The following is a 12,357-nucleotide window of genomic DNA, read 5'->3' on the forward strand; positions in this document are numbered from 1 at the left end:
CAACGAGCTACAGCAGAAAGGCGAAGACTTGAGTGTTCGTACATATGGCAGCGGTAGAACATTGTAATTTGATGAACTGTGAGTCTACTCAATGAGATGTCTAAATATCTAATTTACGCCGCATGTCAAGGTCTACCGGTCTATGCTCTCTAAATTTAGTGAACAAGTTCAAAGCTAGGGGAGGTTACAACCTCGTAGTCAGAGGCCTTGCGGGCGTCTCCGAAGTGCTTGAGGGCGGAGAAGCGGATTTGGTATTTGCCGTCGGGCAAGGGGTATTCGATGCTGTTGTTGCCGTGCTGGCGAGGGGTGTCGGTAGCGCCCAATGCGGGAGCGGGAGTGACACGGCCGTTCCAGGGAATGGGGTAGGAAACGTGGTTTCCCTGACCCTCGATCTGGACGTTACGGGGTTGGTTGAACTTGTATGCCGCAACCCTGATGGAGTATGGCGTGTTGGCGGCATCGGCCGGCACGGTCGGGACGAGAACTCCGAGGGAAGGGTTCACACCGGGGAGGCTGTCCGCTTTGATCACCTCCGCGTAGACGACACGAGTGCCTTGACCCAAGACGAGCTTGACGTCAATACCGGCCGTGGCGTTGAGAGTGGCACCCTCCGTGATAGGGCTGTCCTCAGAGTAGACACCGGTGACGAGCCCGCTAACGGGGTTCTTCTCGACGATCATCTTGGTCTTGGAGAAGTCTCCAACGAAACCAGCGTATGGGACGGTCAGAGACGGAGAGCCGTCAGAGGGAGTAGCCTTGATGTAACCTCCGTAGAAGGGCAGGAGCTTCTTGTTGGCGTTCTTGGGGGGAGTGAACTTGACCTTGAATTCAACCGCCTTGCCACCGGTGAGGGTGATCTTGGAAGGGGTGATTTCGGCGGTAGCGTAATCGGGGGTGTAGTTGATCACCGGGATGGGCATGTCGTTTCCAACCTCAGCAGAGTTGGCCAAAGCGGCACCGACGTGCTCCAATTTGTAGGTGACAGTGTTCTTACCCAAGTTCTTAAGCTTGAGAGTGTACGACTTTTGCGTACGGACGGTGTCGTTCAAGCCAAGAGCAGAAGGGGTGATCATCGACTTGGCAGCGATAGCTTGAGAGACGTTCACGAGGCCGGCGCCCAGGCGAATGGGATTCTCGTTCAAGGTGGTGTTGTAAATCTTGAGTTTTTGGGCGTTGTTTTGCATCAGCGCTTTGCCTTTCTCAACAGTGAGCTCACCGCGAGCTTCAATGAGGAGAGCAAGAGTTCCAGCGAAAGTCGGGGCAGCCATGGAAGTTCCGGACTCGTAGGTGTAGGCGTCGGTCAAACCAGCACCGGCAGCGGAGAAAGGGGAAATTGTGCTGTACACATTTCCACCGATTCCGGCAATGTCAGGCTTGAAGTGAAGCTCAGCATCCGTGCCGTAGGAGGTGAAAGCGGAAGCCGTGTTCCCGGTGGGGCTGTTCACAAGCGCCTTCTTGTCGGTGAAAGTGAAAACGGCATTGGGGGTGGCCTTCAAAGTTGCCAAAAGGTCAGCAGAAGCCAAGTCATCGAGGGAAGCGGAGGGAATCAGAGGACTGCCTCCGATTGCGCCGACATTGTAGATGAGGCACCCGACAGCACCTTGCTTGGCAGCGCTGCCGCAAATGGCGCCGGACTTGCATTGAGCGTTGTACCGAACAAGCAGCACTTTGCCAGTGACGGGGTACGTCTTGGCAGCGCAACCGTCGGTAGGGTCAGCGATGAGGATCTGGGCCGTGTTGTTGGAACCCTTCCAGGCGCCGTTGCTGGCAGCAGCATAGCCATAAGCCTCGCCCTTGGGGCCGAAGAAGGTGCTAGACACGACACGATTGTTGTCGACAGATGCAACGGCGTAGGCGGACTGGGCGAAGGCTGGGTCACCGATGGTTCCAATACCGCCTGCTCCGTCATTACCGGCCGAGACGACAACGTGTACTCCAGCGCGAGAGACCAGCTCGATGGCACGGGGAGACAGGGATTCGTCGCGGACAACACCGGCTTCACCGACGGAGATGGAGATGACTTGGGCTCCATCCTCGAAGGCACGGAAGATGGCCTGGGCCATGATATCGTCACCATTGTTTCCGTTGCATCCGAAAATTCTGTAGTGCCCGATGGTGGCACGGGGCGCGACGCCGAGGAAGGGGAGGAAAGGCTTGAATCCGTCCTTGCTGATGCCGGTGGCATTCGCTGCAATGATGCCGGTGGTGTGAGTACCGTGACTCGAGTCGGAACAGTTGTCCATCGGGTCATCGTCGGGCACGACGGTAGGGTTCGTATCCGCATCTAGAGCAATAAAACACCATCCGCAAATGATTGTCAATCCTCTAACTCACAGGTACATATTGATTCTGATTAATAGCTCTCACCGTACGCATCACCCACGAGGTCACGTCCAAAGCTGATTTTGCAGCCCTTGCCGAAACAGCCACCAAGCGCAGGATGCTTCCAGTACACGCCGGTATCAATGACAGCGACTTTGACTCCCTTGCCGTAGTGACCAGAAGCATGGATTTTGTCAACACCCGTCTGGCTGTGGCTCGTTACATCTTGGGGAACGCCACCGGCGAGCTTGCTCGTCTTTACGAGCGTCGGACGCTTGTTGATCTTGACAGGGTACACCTTACGAACTCCCTTCACCTTCAACAAGTCCTCCAGGTCGGTTTCCTTCTCGAGTTGAACGGAAACACCACTGAAAAGATTGCTCTGGATCTTGGTGTGCTGCAAAAAGGTATGGGATTAGCATCATGATCATCGCAGTCTAAGGCTGTTCACAGCAAGTGTCAAACTTACTTCACGAATGTGCTTTCCCGTGTACTTTCCGGGGCTGGCCTTGTTCAAGGAAGCAGAGAGAGTGGCGACGGGGTCGAGGGTGGCGCCTTCGGCGAGCTCAACAAAGTAGCGACCCTTGATGTACGACGCTCCAGGCGTAGTCTTGGCGATCTTGGGGTGCTTGACCTTCTGAGCGGGGCCGGGGATGGGATCTTTTCCGGCGGCGGTGGTGGCAGACGCCAAGGAGGCGAGAGCCAGAAGGGAGGCGAGGCTGGAAGCGATCTTCATCTTGTTGAAACTACGCCGTGTACTTTGAGATCCTTAACACATCCCAGGCGGACGCGAACGGGCACTCTCCTTTTTATATGATCATGCATTGCACGCCCATACTGCTTCGGTCGCTGGGCTGTAAATGTGATTGAACGCTTTGTGGCACGGTAGGGCTCGTTGTATGCCTGCAATTCACTATCGTTCAACACCGATCATCACGATGAGGAAAATTTTCGTATCAGAGTGTCGGACACACCTGATGAACGCCCGTCGAAATTGAGGATGCAGCTCATAGGACTACCACTCCCAAGATAACTGGCAGTGGCATGGCAGTCCTGGGATACCTGCCCACCGTCCGAGCGCTCATCAAGTGCCGCGGACAACTGGTGGGCCACTGGCTATACCCAAAGCCAAATATCTAATCGGGAGCTTGGGCGAACTTCCATCGGCGTTAAAAATACTTCTTGGGATGACCATGCAACTCGGAATGACCATGCAAATTTGATGGTCGCCGAATTTCCGAAAGTGTGGACCTATTTTCGCGGTGTCAAAATGCTATCATAATATACGGCGCAAACTCCGCTCGAATGATCTGCGAGACGGCTTTCTACGGTTTGAAAGCCCGGGTGCGACAAGACGCTTGAACAGTCCCCAAGTCTTTGCAGAAGCGAGCGTGTTTTGAGGCATCGTCAACATCAAAACTGCGCGGCCGTAAGTATCTGAAGAATTGGTTTCATATTTATCGCACGGGCCAGACCTTGGGTAGAGATGGTGGGTGAAAATCAACCATCCAAATACTCGGATGCCTCTGGTTATTCCTTCCGTCTGCAGATGATTGTCATTTCATTTCTGAATTACACCCTTAATGTTGCTTAAAGTGATACGGTTGCGCTTTGGTCGGCAACCTTAAATCCCTGAATATCTCCTGAGGGTGAAGTTCGTCGAGCGCATGTATGACACTGACAGCACCCTGAAACACTCATGCGTACCTTCCCACCCTTCTGAGGTTTTCTCTGAAGGTACTGGGTCCATGTGGGAGGATCGGTCGCCTGGTCGTCTATCGATCACCGTGAGGGGTTCTATAGATCGTCAGGTCCATCACTTCGCTCGTAATCAGGGCTGCATACCTTTTTCCGCCCTTCTATTGTTCATCCTTTTTATAGGGAACTGTCGAAGCAAAGAAATCCGGTTGCGTCAAGTTCAGATTTACATCCCAAGTCCTTTCTGCACTATGGATCTGCATGCAAAGCATCTGCATGCACCCCTTTGAATACGTCCTTTACCTACTTCTTATATGTTGTATTTATCTGCCAGTTTCTACGACCTCCGTGTGTTCCCCAGAAAATCGCACACTCACTCTTAAATACTCATGCGTACATGCCTCTCCCCAGCTTAATTCTCATATTTTCATTGCCCAATATACGTACTCGAGATCGACTGCAGAACCATTTATCTCTTACTCAATTTCCTTGACGTATGCTTTGTGACCATGCCCCGACGAGTCAGCGGAAGCTCCGACGGGTTTTCTCGCCAGCCCCTGCATGCAAAGCTATTGCGCTTCTTTTCGCAGAATTCATTTCCGAGGCCGACCCTGTTCAAAGCATCGCCTGCCTTCTCAGCTTCAGCCCCTAATCTTGATCCAGCGAGGGCAGAGTCGGTGGGTCCGCGTGGCATTCTCAGGAAACAAATGAGTAGTTCATCGAGTGAGGATCCCTCCTCGCCTCCCACAAGCTACGCCGCCGAGACGGACCATGAGACGGACCTTGAGCCATCAACAATGGAAGGTGGGCATCTGAGGCAGCCGGCTATCAGAGAGGCACCCTGTCTAAGCTGTCGAAATATCCCTTTGTAGCGATGGCTGCGCTGCCTCTGCAGCAGCAGACAAAGGCATTACTGCGGCAAATCGGGGCGATGGACATGGAACGGAACATGGAACGGACCGAACTGGAGGCGAAACTTCATGAGTGGGAAAGAAAGTACAAGGATGCTGACAGGAAGCTCAGGGAAATCCAAGGTCCACAAGGGAGACGAGGAAGCAGCTCTTCAACGCAGTCAGATGACGGGCGGTTAGGGGCACTCCAGGCAGAACTAACATTCCAGGTGCGTTCCCATACGCTTCCTTCTCCCGACAAGGCATCTGCACACGCGCAACTCATTTTCGATCGACCATGTGCGTTAGCAAGCTCAAGGGGTGAGCAGGCAAGAAGTACTGCACAAGCTGTTGGAGTTGGAAGAGACGCGAACACAGCAGCTACTGCAATGGAACGAAGAACGCAGCGCATTACAGAGCTCAATAACCGCCCTGAGTATTCGCAACTTCCAACTGGAAGGCCAGGTAGCGCAGTTCCGCGAATCCGAACTCGATCTACAGGTACGAGTACTCTGATGATCTGCACCTCGGCCATATGAAGCCGTACATGATCGCTCCGCTGAAGAAAGTTTGGTCTTCCTTGCCATTCACCGTCGCAGCACAACTCATCTGGGTCAGGATCTGCCTCACCGGACGATAGCGTGCCCCAGACCGATGCGGCGAAGTGGGAGGCCAAAGAGAAGATGTATATGTCGCGTATCGGTTTGCTCCGTCATGAGTTGACGGATGAGCGCAACTCAAATCAAGCGCGATTAGCGTCCTTAGAGTCTTTGCGAAGGGAATACGTGCAGATTATCTCTACAATCCAACACGAGCGGCTGGATTTGTTCAAGCAGATCGAAAATCTCACGCAGTTCAAGGTCCGCAAGGAGAGGGAAGTAGAGTTTCTCCAGATTGAGCGTGACGCCCTGGCTGAAGTCGTCAAGGAACTGGAGTCGGTGAGTGGAAGCATCAGGAAACCCAGCGCGTTGAGCGCATCTTGACACAGCTTTTATTTTCAAGGCCACCGCTGCGAAAGAGCAAGATGACGACGGACGTGTAAATACAAACGAAAATCTTTTGCTTCGGATAAAACTGCAGCGGATGGAGAGGGAACTCAACTCAATGCGGACACAATCTTTGGTGGACAAGAGGAGGAACTCGGAGAAGTTGACACTTACGACGGCGTCCAGTTCTTGGTACGGACGGCAAAAGTCGGGCGCAGCAATGGCAGCTCATGCATGATCCATTCGGAACTGAATATCACTTGTATTTTTGTCCCAAATTTTACATGTGGTACTCCCAAAACTACTCCACGAGCTCTGGGTAGAACTTCTGTCTAATTTCGGGGTGCGCCCTTCTCAAAGAAGTCAGTGTTGGAAAGATCTGCCCGGATGGAAAGTAGAGATCATACCTGAGACGACGCAGCAGCTCAGCTTCACCAACGGTTTCGATGGCTTTCTCCGAGAGACCTGGTTGTTTTCCCGCTAGATCTTTGCTTGACCCTTTCGAGAAGCCACGGAGACCACTGAGGAGTTTCTTGACAGTCTCAAAACCGCGTCGTCGGCGATCACGTCGTTCGCGCGCTGCAGATATGGCCTCCTCGGACATACTATTCAGATCAACCACACCATCCAGAAGGTCTTTGAATTTCACATCCGGACTGATCTCCATCCGGAACCTGACTGTCAGTGCCGCCTCTGCCGCGGTTGCCGGCTGAATGACCCGATGAGGCAGCGATAAGACCGCCTGATGCGTTGCGAACGACAAGGCAGTGCCCGTTTGCACCAGCAAGGCAGACGGTAGTGGGGGAATCTGCAATGTTTGGCCCCTCTCCGATCGGATCTGCGACTGAAAGTCAGCACGACGGTCGTTAGACGTATCTAACACGGCAACATCTACCTCAATCCCGGGGACATCATTCGCAAAAAGAGTAAAGGAAAGCCACGCATCTCTGTATGGCCCTTCTCCAAGTACTGCAGGGTCCTCTCCATGGAAGTAACGAGAAAACTATAAACGAGTTAATCCGCGCTCAAATGCGGTGTATCAGTAACATAACGTACCTTGATGCGCCCCTGTGCGGCAGCGTTCTGATCGAAAAGACTATCGAAAGATCCGCTGGGGAGGCCCAGAGCTTCCGCGACCAGCTCATTATACGTGAATGCCAGATCGCGTAAGAACTTCTGGAAGGCCTTTATCGTCTGAGGAAGGTTCGATAGGTCTGGGCCTTGAGCGCCCGCCGAACTACTCGATGCCGGGCCACTAGTAGGGTATTGATTGCCTGAAGATCGGATACGTGCGGCAGCAGGACGCTTTGCCTCGTCACTGCCTGGAAGCTCCGACGCAAACTCCCATGTTTCGCGGTACTCATTTTCGGCGATGCCCGCCCAGCCGGTGAAACCACTGCTGTTGGAAACGGAGCACCTCTGCTTTTCACTCGGGTCAACCTTGAACAGGTCCGCCGCTGCTCTCGAGGTTTCATCGAATAAGTCTTCAGGGATGCCGGTGTTTATCAGGTAAAAACTTCCGTGGTAGAGCAGAGCCATGCGAAGCCAATATAGAAACTCAGGTTTCTTCTCCGCCGATAGCGCATTGCTGTGGTCGAGAAGCAAGAGAGGAAGAGGTGGCATGGAAGGGGCCTCGTATTCGGGAGGCGGATCGCTCGGAGGGAGGGTTGCAAAAACCGGTGTTTCCTCGGCGCTCATCTTGCGATTTGTTCAAAGGCCGTTCCCAAAAGTCAATGGCTTCACCGAAAATGCGAGATTGGCGTTGGGGCAAATCTGGTGTTGTTGCGAGATGTGCGACTTGCGGCGGTCAGCTTCGCAAAGACTCGGCAAAACAGCGGCAAAATTCCAAACTTGACCTTGGTGATGAGTCGCCGCTGGACGCGTAAAATACTGTACAGTACATACATCTGCTCCGTATATCTCGTATATGCCTCTCGCCGCCTCGCTATAAATAAGTTCTCAGAGCATCCGATACTTAAACGAATACGCCTCCCTTGCCATCAAATCAGCCAGGTCTTCGTGACCATCCTGCCTCAGCTTCGCTTCGATGGCCGTTCTTTCCTCTCTCTTCTTCTTTTTCCGATAATTCCCCCCTCAAATCTGTCGATTTGTATGTCCCAGACTTCATCAGGGCACCTTTGAAGTTCTCGGACACCTCCGTGTCGTGCTTCTCCAGCCAAACTTCATCATACTCTCCAATCAGATCTTGCATAGACTTCTTCGCCTCCTCGCTTCCAGAAGCAACTCGCCGGATCCGACCATACGGGTGGACGGCGGTGTAGTTCCAAGTGGGCACTGGCGCTGAGGGTCTGTGTAGCTGACCGGGGAGATGTTATGTGTGGGGGCCTGTGAAGTTTGCGGTTGCACAAATGTGTGCGGAGGGTAAGGGTTGGGGATGGACTAGGCTGGGTATCAGCGCTTTCCGAGTGTTGGCTGACTGCCAATTCGTTGGAAACACCTTGAATCGTTGGACTATTCTTGAACCCAAAAGGCAGTTGGGAACCGTCTGCCCTGGTAAGAATGCTCAAACGAGTGGTCAGTATCCCAAACGAATTGGAGCGAATATGCTCAACAATAAGTATCGGGTCGGCCTTTCGAAAAGCTGGCGGGATCCACATTACGGGTGTGCACTAGGTCCCATTGTGTTTGCTCTGGGGGGTGAAGGTGAGAAGACTTGCCCGACTCTTCAACATTCAAAAAACTCGAGAAAGATTGTCATGAGTCTTGCAATCTTCACCTCATTCACGCGTCGGCCCGTCCCCACTGTCCTCGCCTTCCTCGCCCATCTCTGCTCAAGGAAGTCATCTTTTCCTTTTTCCCACGCAACGCTAAACATCACAAACTTTTGTCGGCCAGCAGAGTTCTTGTAAACTATCACTGCGAACGCAGCTCTTCTTGAAATACCACCCGGCCGGTCTTCCCTCCGAGTCTCGCTCGCGGTCCGGCGGTTTTCGTCCTGCAGCACGAGCGTGGGAAAATTCATACTTTTCAAGCAGGCAGACAATCGGAACTGGCACCATCGAAAACACAATGTCTGAAGAGAGCGCTTCTTTACATGACTTCTCTCCGAGTGAGCATGGAGGTTCAGAGGGTTCTGGCTTCTTGAACATGTTTGGCAAGCCCCGTTCCGCAAGAGGCCAATCAACTGCTGGCAGAAAGCTTTCCCGGCTCCCTTTTCAATTCACAGGCGGATGGCGAGCGACCCCGCCCGCGGCGGAAAGCCTGGAAGACCTAAGCGACCAAGGGGTCACCTCTCCGATGGCCGTCGAAAGTATTTCGGAGCTCAACAGTATACAAGCTTCTGCCGAGCGCGGCCCTACCTCTGAAGAGCCCGCCGGGCATTCGCCGAAAATAAACCACGGGAATATGCGCTCGAACCTTACTGAATCGCCGCCCCCGGATTTCAAAACGATGAATCAACGCACCATCCCATCCATGACTTCTGCTGACCATGCTACGGATGGAAACCCACACCACACGTCCAGAGTGCCAGCCATCGGGATCGGTACCATGGAACTAGCTGTCCGCTCAAGCTCTGACACCAGGGGGAAAAGGCCACCGGTGCTTCAAGCTTCCTCGTGGAGAGCCTATGGAGGCCACATGGCGAAAGGTATATTAGATGCCGCATTTTCCTTGTTCAGGAATTCGTGCTAAAAAGATTGCGCTTTTGCAGACGTGTCTCAAGCCACTCTGGACCGATTCGACCAGTCAACTGTCGAAGACTCATCCTCCTCTTCCATGGATCGGCCTTGGGAACAAGAAGTTCAGCATCTTCAATCCATCGTCTCGTCCGTCGACGCATCGCGCGAAGACACGAGCGATCAGCAGTTTCGGAGGAGGCCTAGATTTGACGAGGACGAAGAACATCACCCACAAGGAAAGAGCGGAGCATCCGACATTGTGCCTTGGCAGTCCAAAACCGCATCAATATCTGATCGCAATGCCAGAGAGGCACGTTCCATGGATCTTGGCTTTGTCGGGACGGTGGAGGTCGAGAACCAGCTAGCCGTCACAATGATGGATTTGGCGGAACACATTCAGATCCAGAACTCATCCAGGCAAAAGAGGCTGGAGGAACTGGTAAGCAACTCAACAGCACCGCAGAAGCCATGACATCTTCTCATAAACATCTTTCTTTCACAGAAAGCGGAATTGCAAAGTGCTCAAAGCTGCGTTGTGGAACAAGCAAGTGTGATACAGAATCTCAAAAACAGCAGTCGTGTCGTTGTTCAGGCGGTCGACGGCCACCGGGCGAAAGTGAAGTTCAATCAACATCGGTGAGATTCGTCCACGCTTGGATACTCACGGTTTCCGGTATCCTGGCTGACATATTGTGTCGATAGCGTCCAGTCCTTGATCGAGTCCTGCAAAGTCTACAAGGTACGTCTGAAATATTCAGATGACGCTTATGTACACCTGCTCACTCACTGGTGTACAGTTGAGCATCAGAAGTCTTGGCAAGATCATTGAGAGAGTAGGACATGATAAGAAAACCGTGGAGGATCGGTTGGATGTTGGCGAAAAAGGTTTGTTGGACCATTCTATTGTGTATGGCGACTTGACCTGACGTCCAATGGAAATTAGAAAATGCAAAGCTACAAGTAACTTTGAGCGAGTACAAGAAAGAGCTGGAGACAGCCGAGAAAGCCTGTGAGTTGACGAACGGTTCTGACATTTTGGCTTCGAAAGACTTACCGCAGATCCGGTTTATCAGTGGCTTTGATGAAAGTCCGCTCAGAAGCGCAAATGCAGCGATTCGAGGAACGTCTAAAATCTTCAGAACATCAGATTGATGAAGCGAACCGTAGATTGGAGGCGGCCCAGCAGGCGGCAAATGCCAAAGAAGGTAGCCTTCAGCACGATCTTCAATTATCAAATAGTCTTCGTGAAGAAACCGAGCGAAAGCACACCTCAGAAAAGGGTTAGTGGATGTTTGCGTGGGCTGTTTCAGGATCTCCCCCTAATACTCAACACCCCCCTCAGAGGAATTGGAAAACAAGCGAATTGAGCTACTGGAAAGCCACGCTCGTCATCGTGAAGAGTGCTCCTCCGCTTTAGCGAATGCGAAAGCCGAATGCTCAGTTCTCCAAGCGCAAGTCGACAGGCTCGAGTCCCAGTGCCGCATTATCAAGGAAACAAACGAAAAGCTAAAGCATGACATCGAAATTGATGAGATGAACAAGAGAACCACCGAGGCGCATCTCAACGACGCTCAAGGGCAACTTTCTGAATTGGTTGCTCGGCTGGAGGAAGTAGAAAAGGGCCGTCAGCAAATGAAAGAGGAGATGGGAAGAGAAGTAGCTGCACTGAAAAAGGAGCTCGAGGATTCTAAACGACAGTAAGGTGATTGGTACGACTTGAATGCCGCTTCGGGTAGCTGCTAAATATCGCACAGACGTAGACATGAAGAGGAATCTGCTGGCACGAAGCGACGTCTATTGGAAGCAGAGAACGAACGTCTTCACGCCGAGTCCGCCGCGATCAAGAAGTTCGGAGACGAGATGGAGGCGCGGTGAGAATAAGCAGATTCCAGTTGTGCGAAATCTAATGCAGCGGCACTTATATTTGGATTCTCGTCAGCCACTCTGATAATCTCACCGCATTGGAGCAAATTCGGCACTCACAGTTCTCAGAGATTCAAAGACTCCAGGAGAGCTGCTCGGCCTTGCAACGTGATCTCAACGACGCCCACGAAGAAAGGAAAGCCATGGACACCGAGTATCAGGAACAGATCACAGAACTCCGGCATCTGTACGTGCTGATTTACTGTCGTCTCACTGGCCTGGTGTGGTACGAATACTGACTACTCAATGTCCAGAAATGAGGCACAGAAAGCCGAGTTCGAAGAGCAAATGAGCAAAGAAGTGGCTGAACGCCGAGCCCTTGACGAAAGGATTGCTCATATGCAAAAATGGTATCATGCATATCCGTAAGAGTCGCCTCTGACTGCACTGCTCAATCCGCCACAGCCTTGATAGAGAGCAAAGGGCGACGCTTGAGTTGAATGCAACGTATGAGGAACGTCTTCAAGGAGTTAAGCAGGCACATCAGATGGAGAAGGTAAGCCTCATCTGACGGCTGCTTCCGTTGTTTTAAGTCTTATCAATGTCGTCCCCATATAGGCCGCCTTCGATCAGAAATTGGCGGACGTCACGGCTGAACATGAGGTGATCGCCATGAAGTACCGCGCGGCTGAGGTAAGGCCAATGTTCAGTCTTGCTTCGCTTTATCACCACTCCTCCACGTCATGGCAATCTGACTTCCTGAAAAGTCTGTCAACCAGGAGCTGTTCGACATGAAGCCAAAGCAAGCAACGCTTGTCAAGCGGATTAAAGAGGTCGAATCGGAAATTATCGCAACGAAATTCGAACTTGAGGCGGCCAAGAAGGAAGTCGACACCTTGAAAGACGCTCGCAAGAAAGTAGACGAAAAACTGTATTTGCAGGATGCGGCCAGGAAAG

General features: G+C 52.4%; 4 protein-coding genes across 4 annotated transcripts; 2 read left to right on the plus strand and 2 right to left on the minus strand.

Moving 5' to 3' along the window:
* Window positions 1-155: 155 nt before the first annotated feature.
* EV422DRAFT_564954 (peptidase S8/S53 domain-containing protein) lies at window positions 156-3,058 on the minus strand (the record flags this gene model as incomplete). The annotated part of the gene is made up of 3 exons (XM_053072250.1): window positions 156-2,284; window positions 2,368-2,719; window positions 2,792-3,058. The coding sequence occupies 3 exons, from the start codon at window positions 3,056-3,058 to the stop codon at window positions 156-158; spliced, it is 2,748 nt and encodes a 915-aa protein (XP_052928140.1).
* Window positions 3,059-4,420: 1,362 nt separating this feature from the next.
* On the plus strand, window positions 4,421-5,510 carry EV422DRAFT_312986 (uncharacterized protein). The gene is made up of 3 exons (XM_053066206.1): window positions 4,421-4,824; window positions 4,893-5,140; window positions 5,220-5,510. Exons 1-3 carry the CDS (start codon window positions 4,530-4,532, stop codon window positions 5,424-5,426), a joined length of 750 nt encoding a protein of 249 aa, XP_052928141.1. The 5' UTR covers window positions 4,421-4,529; the 3' UTR covers window positions 5,427-5,510.
* A 631-nt stretch (window positions 5,511-6,141) lies between these two features.
* EV422DRAFT_312980 (uncharacterized protein) lies at window positions 6,142-7,764 on the minus strand. Its single transcript, XM_053066205.1, has 5 exons — window positions 6,953-7,764; window positions 6,792-6,899; window positions 6,503-6,734; window positions 6,304-6,437; window positions 6,142-6,246 (listed from the first exon to the last, which is right to left on the minus strand). The coding sequence occupies exons 1-4, from the start codon at window positions 7,592-7,594 to the stop codon at window positions 6,328-6,330; spliced, it is 1,092 nt and encodes a 363-aa protein (XP_052928142.1). The 5' UTR covers window positions 7,595-7,764; the 3' UTR covers window positions 6,142-6,246; window positions 6,304-6,327.
* A 915-nt stretch (window positions 7,765-8,679) lies between these two features.
* Window positions 8,680-10,261, plus strand: EV422DRAFT_519471 (uncharacterized protein). The gene is made up of 3 exons (XM_053069598.1): window positions 8,680-9,506; window positions 9,570-9,976; window positions 10,040-10,261. Exons 1-3 carry the CDS (start codon window positions 8,927-8,929, stop codon window positions 10,175-10,177), a joined length of 1,125 nt encoding a protein of 374 aa, XP_052928143.1. The 5' UTR covers window positions 8,680-8,926; the 3' UTR covers window positions 10,178-10,261.
* The last annotated feature ends 2,096 nt before the right edge of the window (window positions 10,262-12,357 follow it).

Source organism: Fimicolochytrium jonesii, assembly GCF_025526975.1.
Source record: "Fimicolochytrium jonesii strain JEL569 chromosome Unknown EV422scaffold_4, whole genome shotgun sequence".
Classification (NCBI taxonomy): domain Eukaryota; kingdom Fungi; phylum Chytridiomycota; class Chytridiomycetes; order Spizellomycetales; family Powellomycetaceae; genus Fimicolochytrium; species Fimicolochytrium jonesii.

Coding starts and splice junctions, on each gene's coding strand:
- EV422DRAFT_519471 (XM_053069598.1), top strand. CDS start 8,927: ATGTCTGAAGAGAGCGCTTCTTTACATGACTTCTCTCCGAGTGAGCAT. Junction 9,507..9,569: donor TGGAGGCCACATGGCGAAAG/GTATATTAGATG, acceptor GCGCTTTTGCAG/ACGTGTCTCAAGCCACTCTG. Junction 9,977..10,039: donor AAAAGAGGCTGGAGGAACTG/GTAAGCAACTCA, acceptor TTTCTTTCACAG/AAAGCGGAATTGCAAAGTGC.
- EV422DRAFT_312980 (XM_053066205.1), bottom strand. CDS start 7,594: ATGAGCGCCGAGGAAACACCGGTTTTTGCAACCCTCCCTCCGAGCGAT. Junction 6,900..6,952: donor CCGCACAGGGGCGCATCAAG/GTACGTTATGTT, acceptor ACTCGTTTATAG/TTTTCTCGTTACTTCCATGG. Junction 6,735..6,791: donor ATGATGTCCCCGGGATTGAG/GTAGATGTTGCC, acceptor TTTCAGTCGCAG/ATCCGATCGGAGAGGGGCCA.
- EV422DRAFT_312986 (XM_053066206.1), top strand. CDS start 4,530: ATGCCCCGACGAGTCAGCGGAAGCTCCGACGGGTTTTCTCGCCAGCCC. Junction 4,825..4,892: donor TGAGCCATCAACAATGGAAG/GTGGGCATCTGA, acceptor ATCCCTTTGTAG/CGATGGCTGCGCTGCCTCTG. Junction 5,141..5,219: donor AGGCAGAACTAACATTCCAG/GTGCGTTCCCAT, acceptor CATGTGCGTTAG/CAAGCTCAAGGGGTGAGCAG.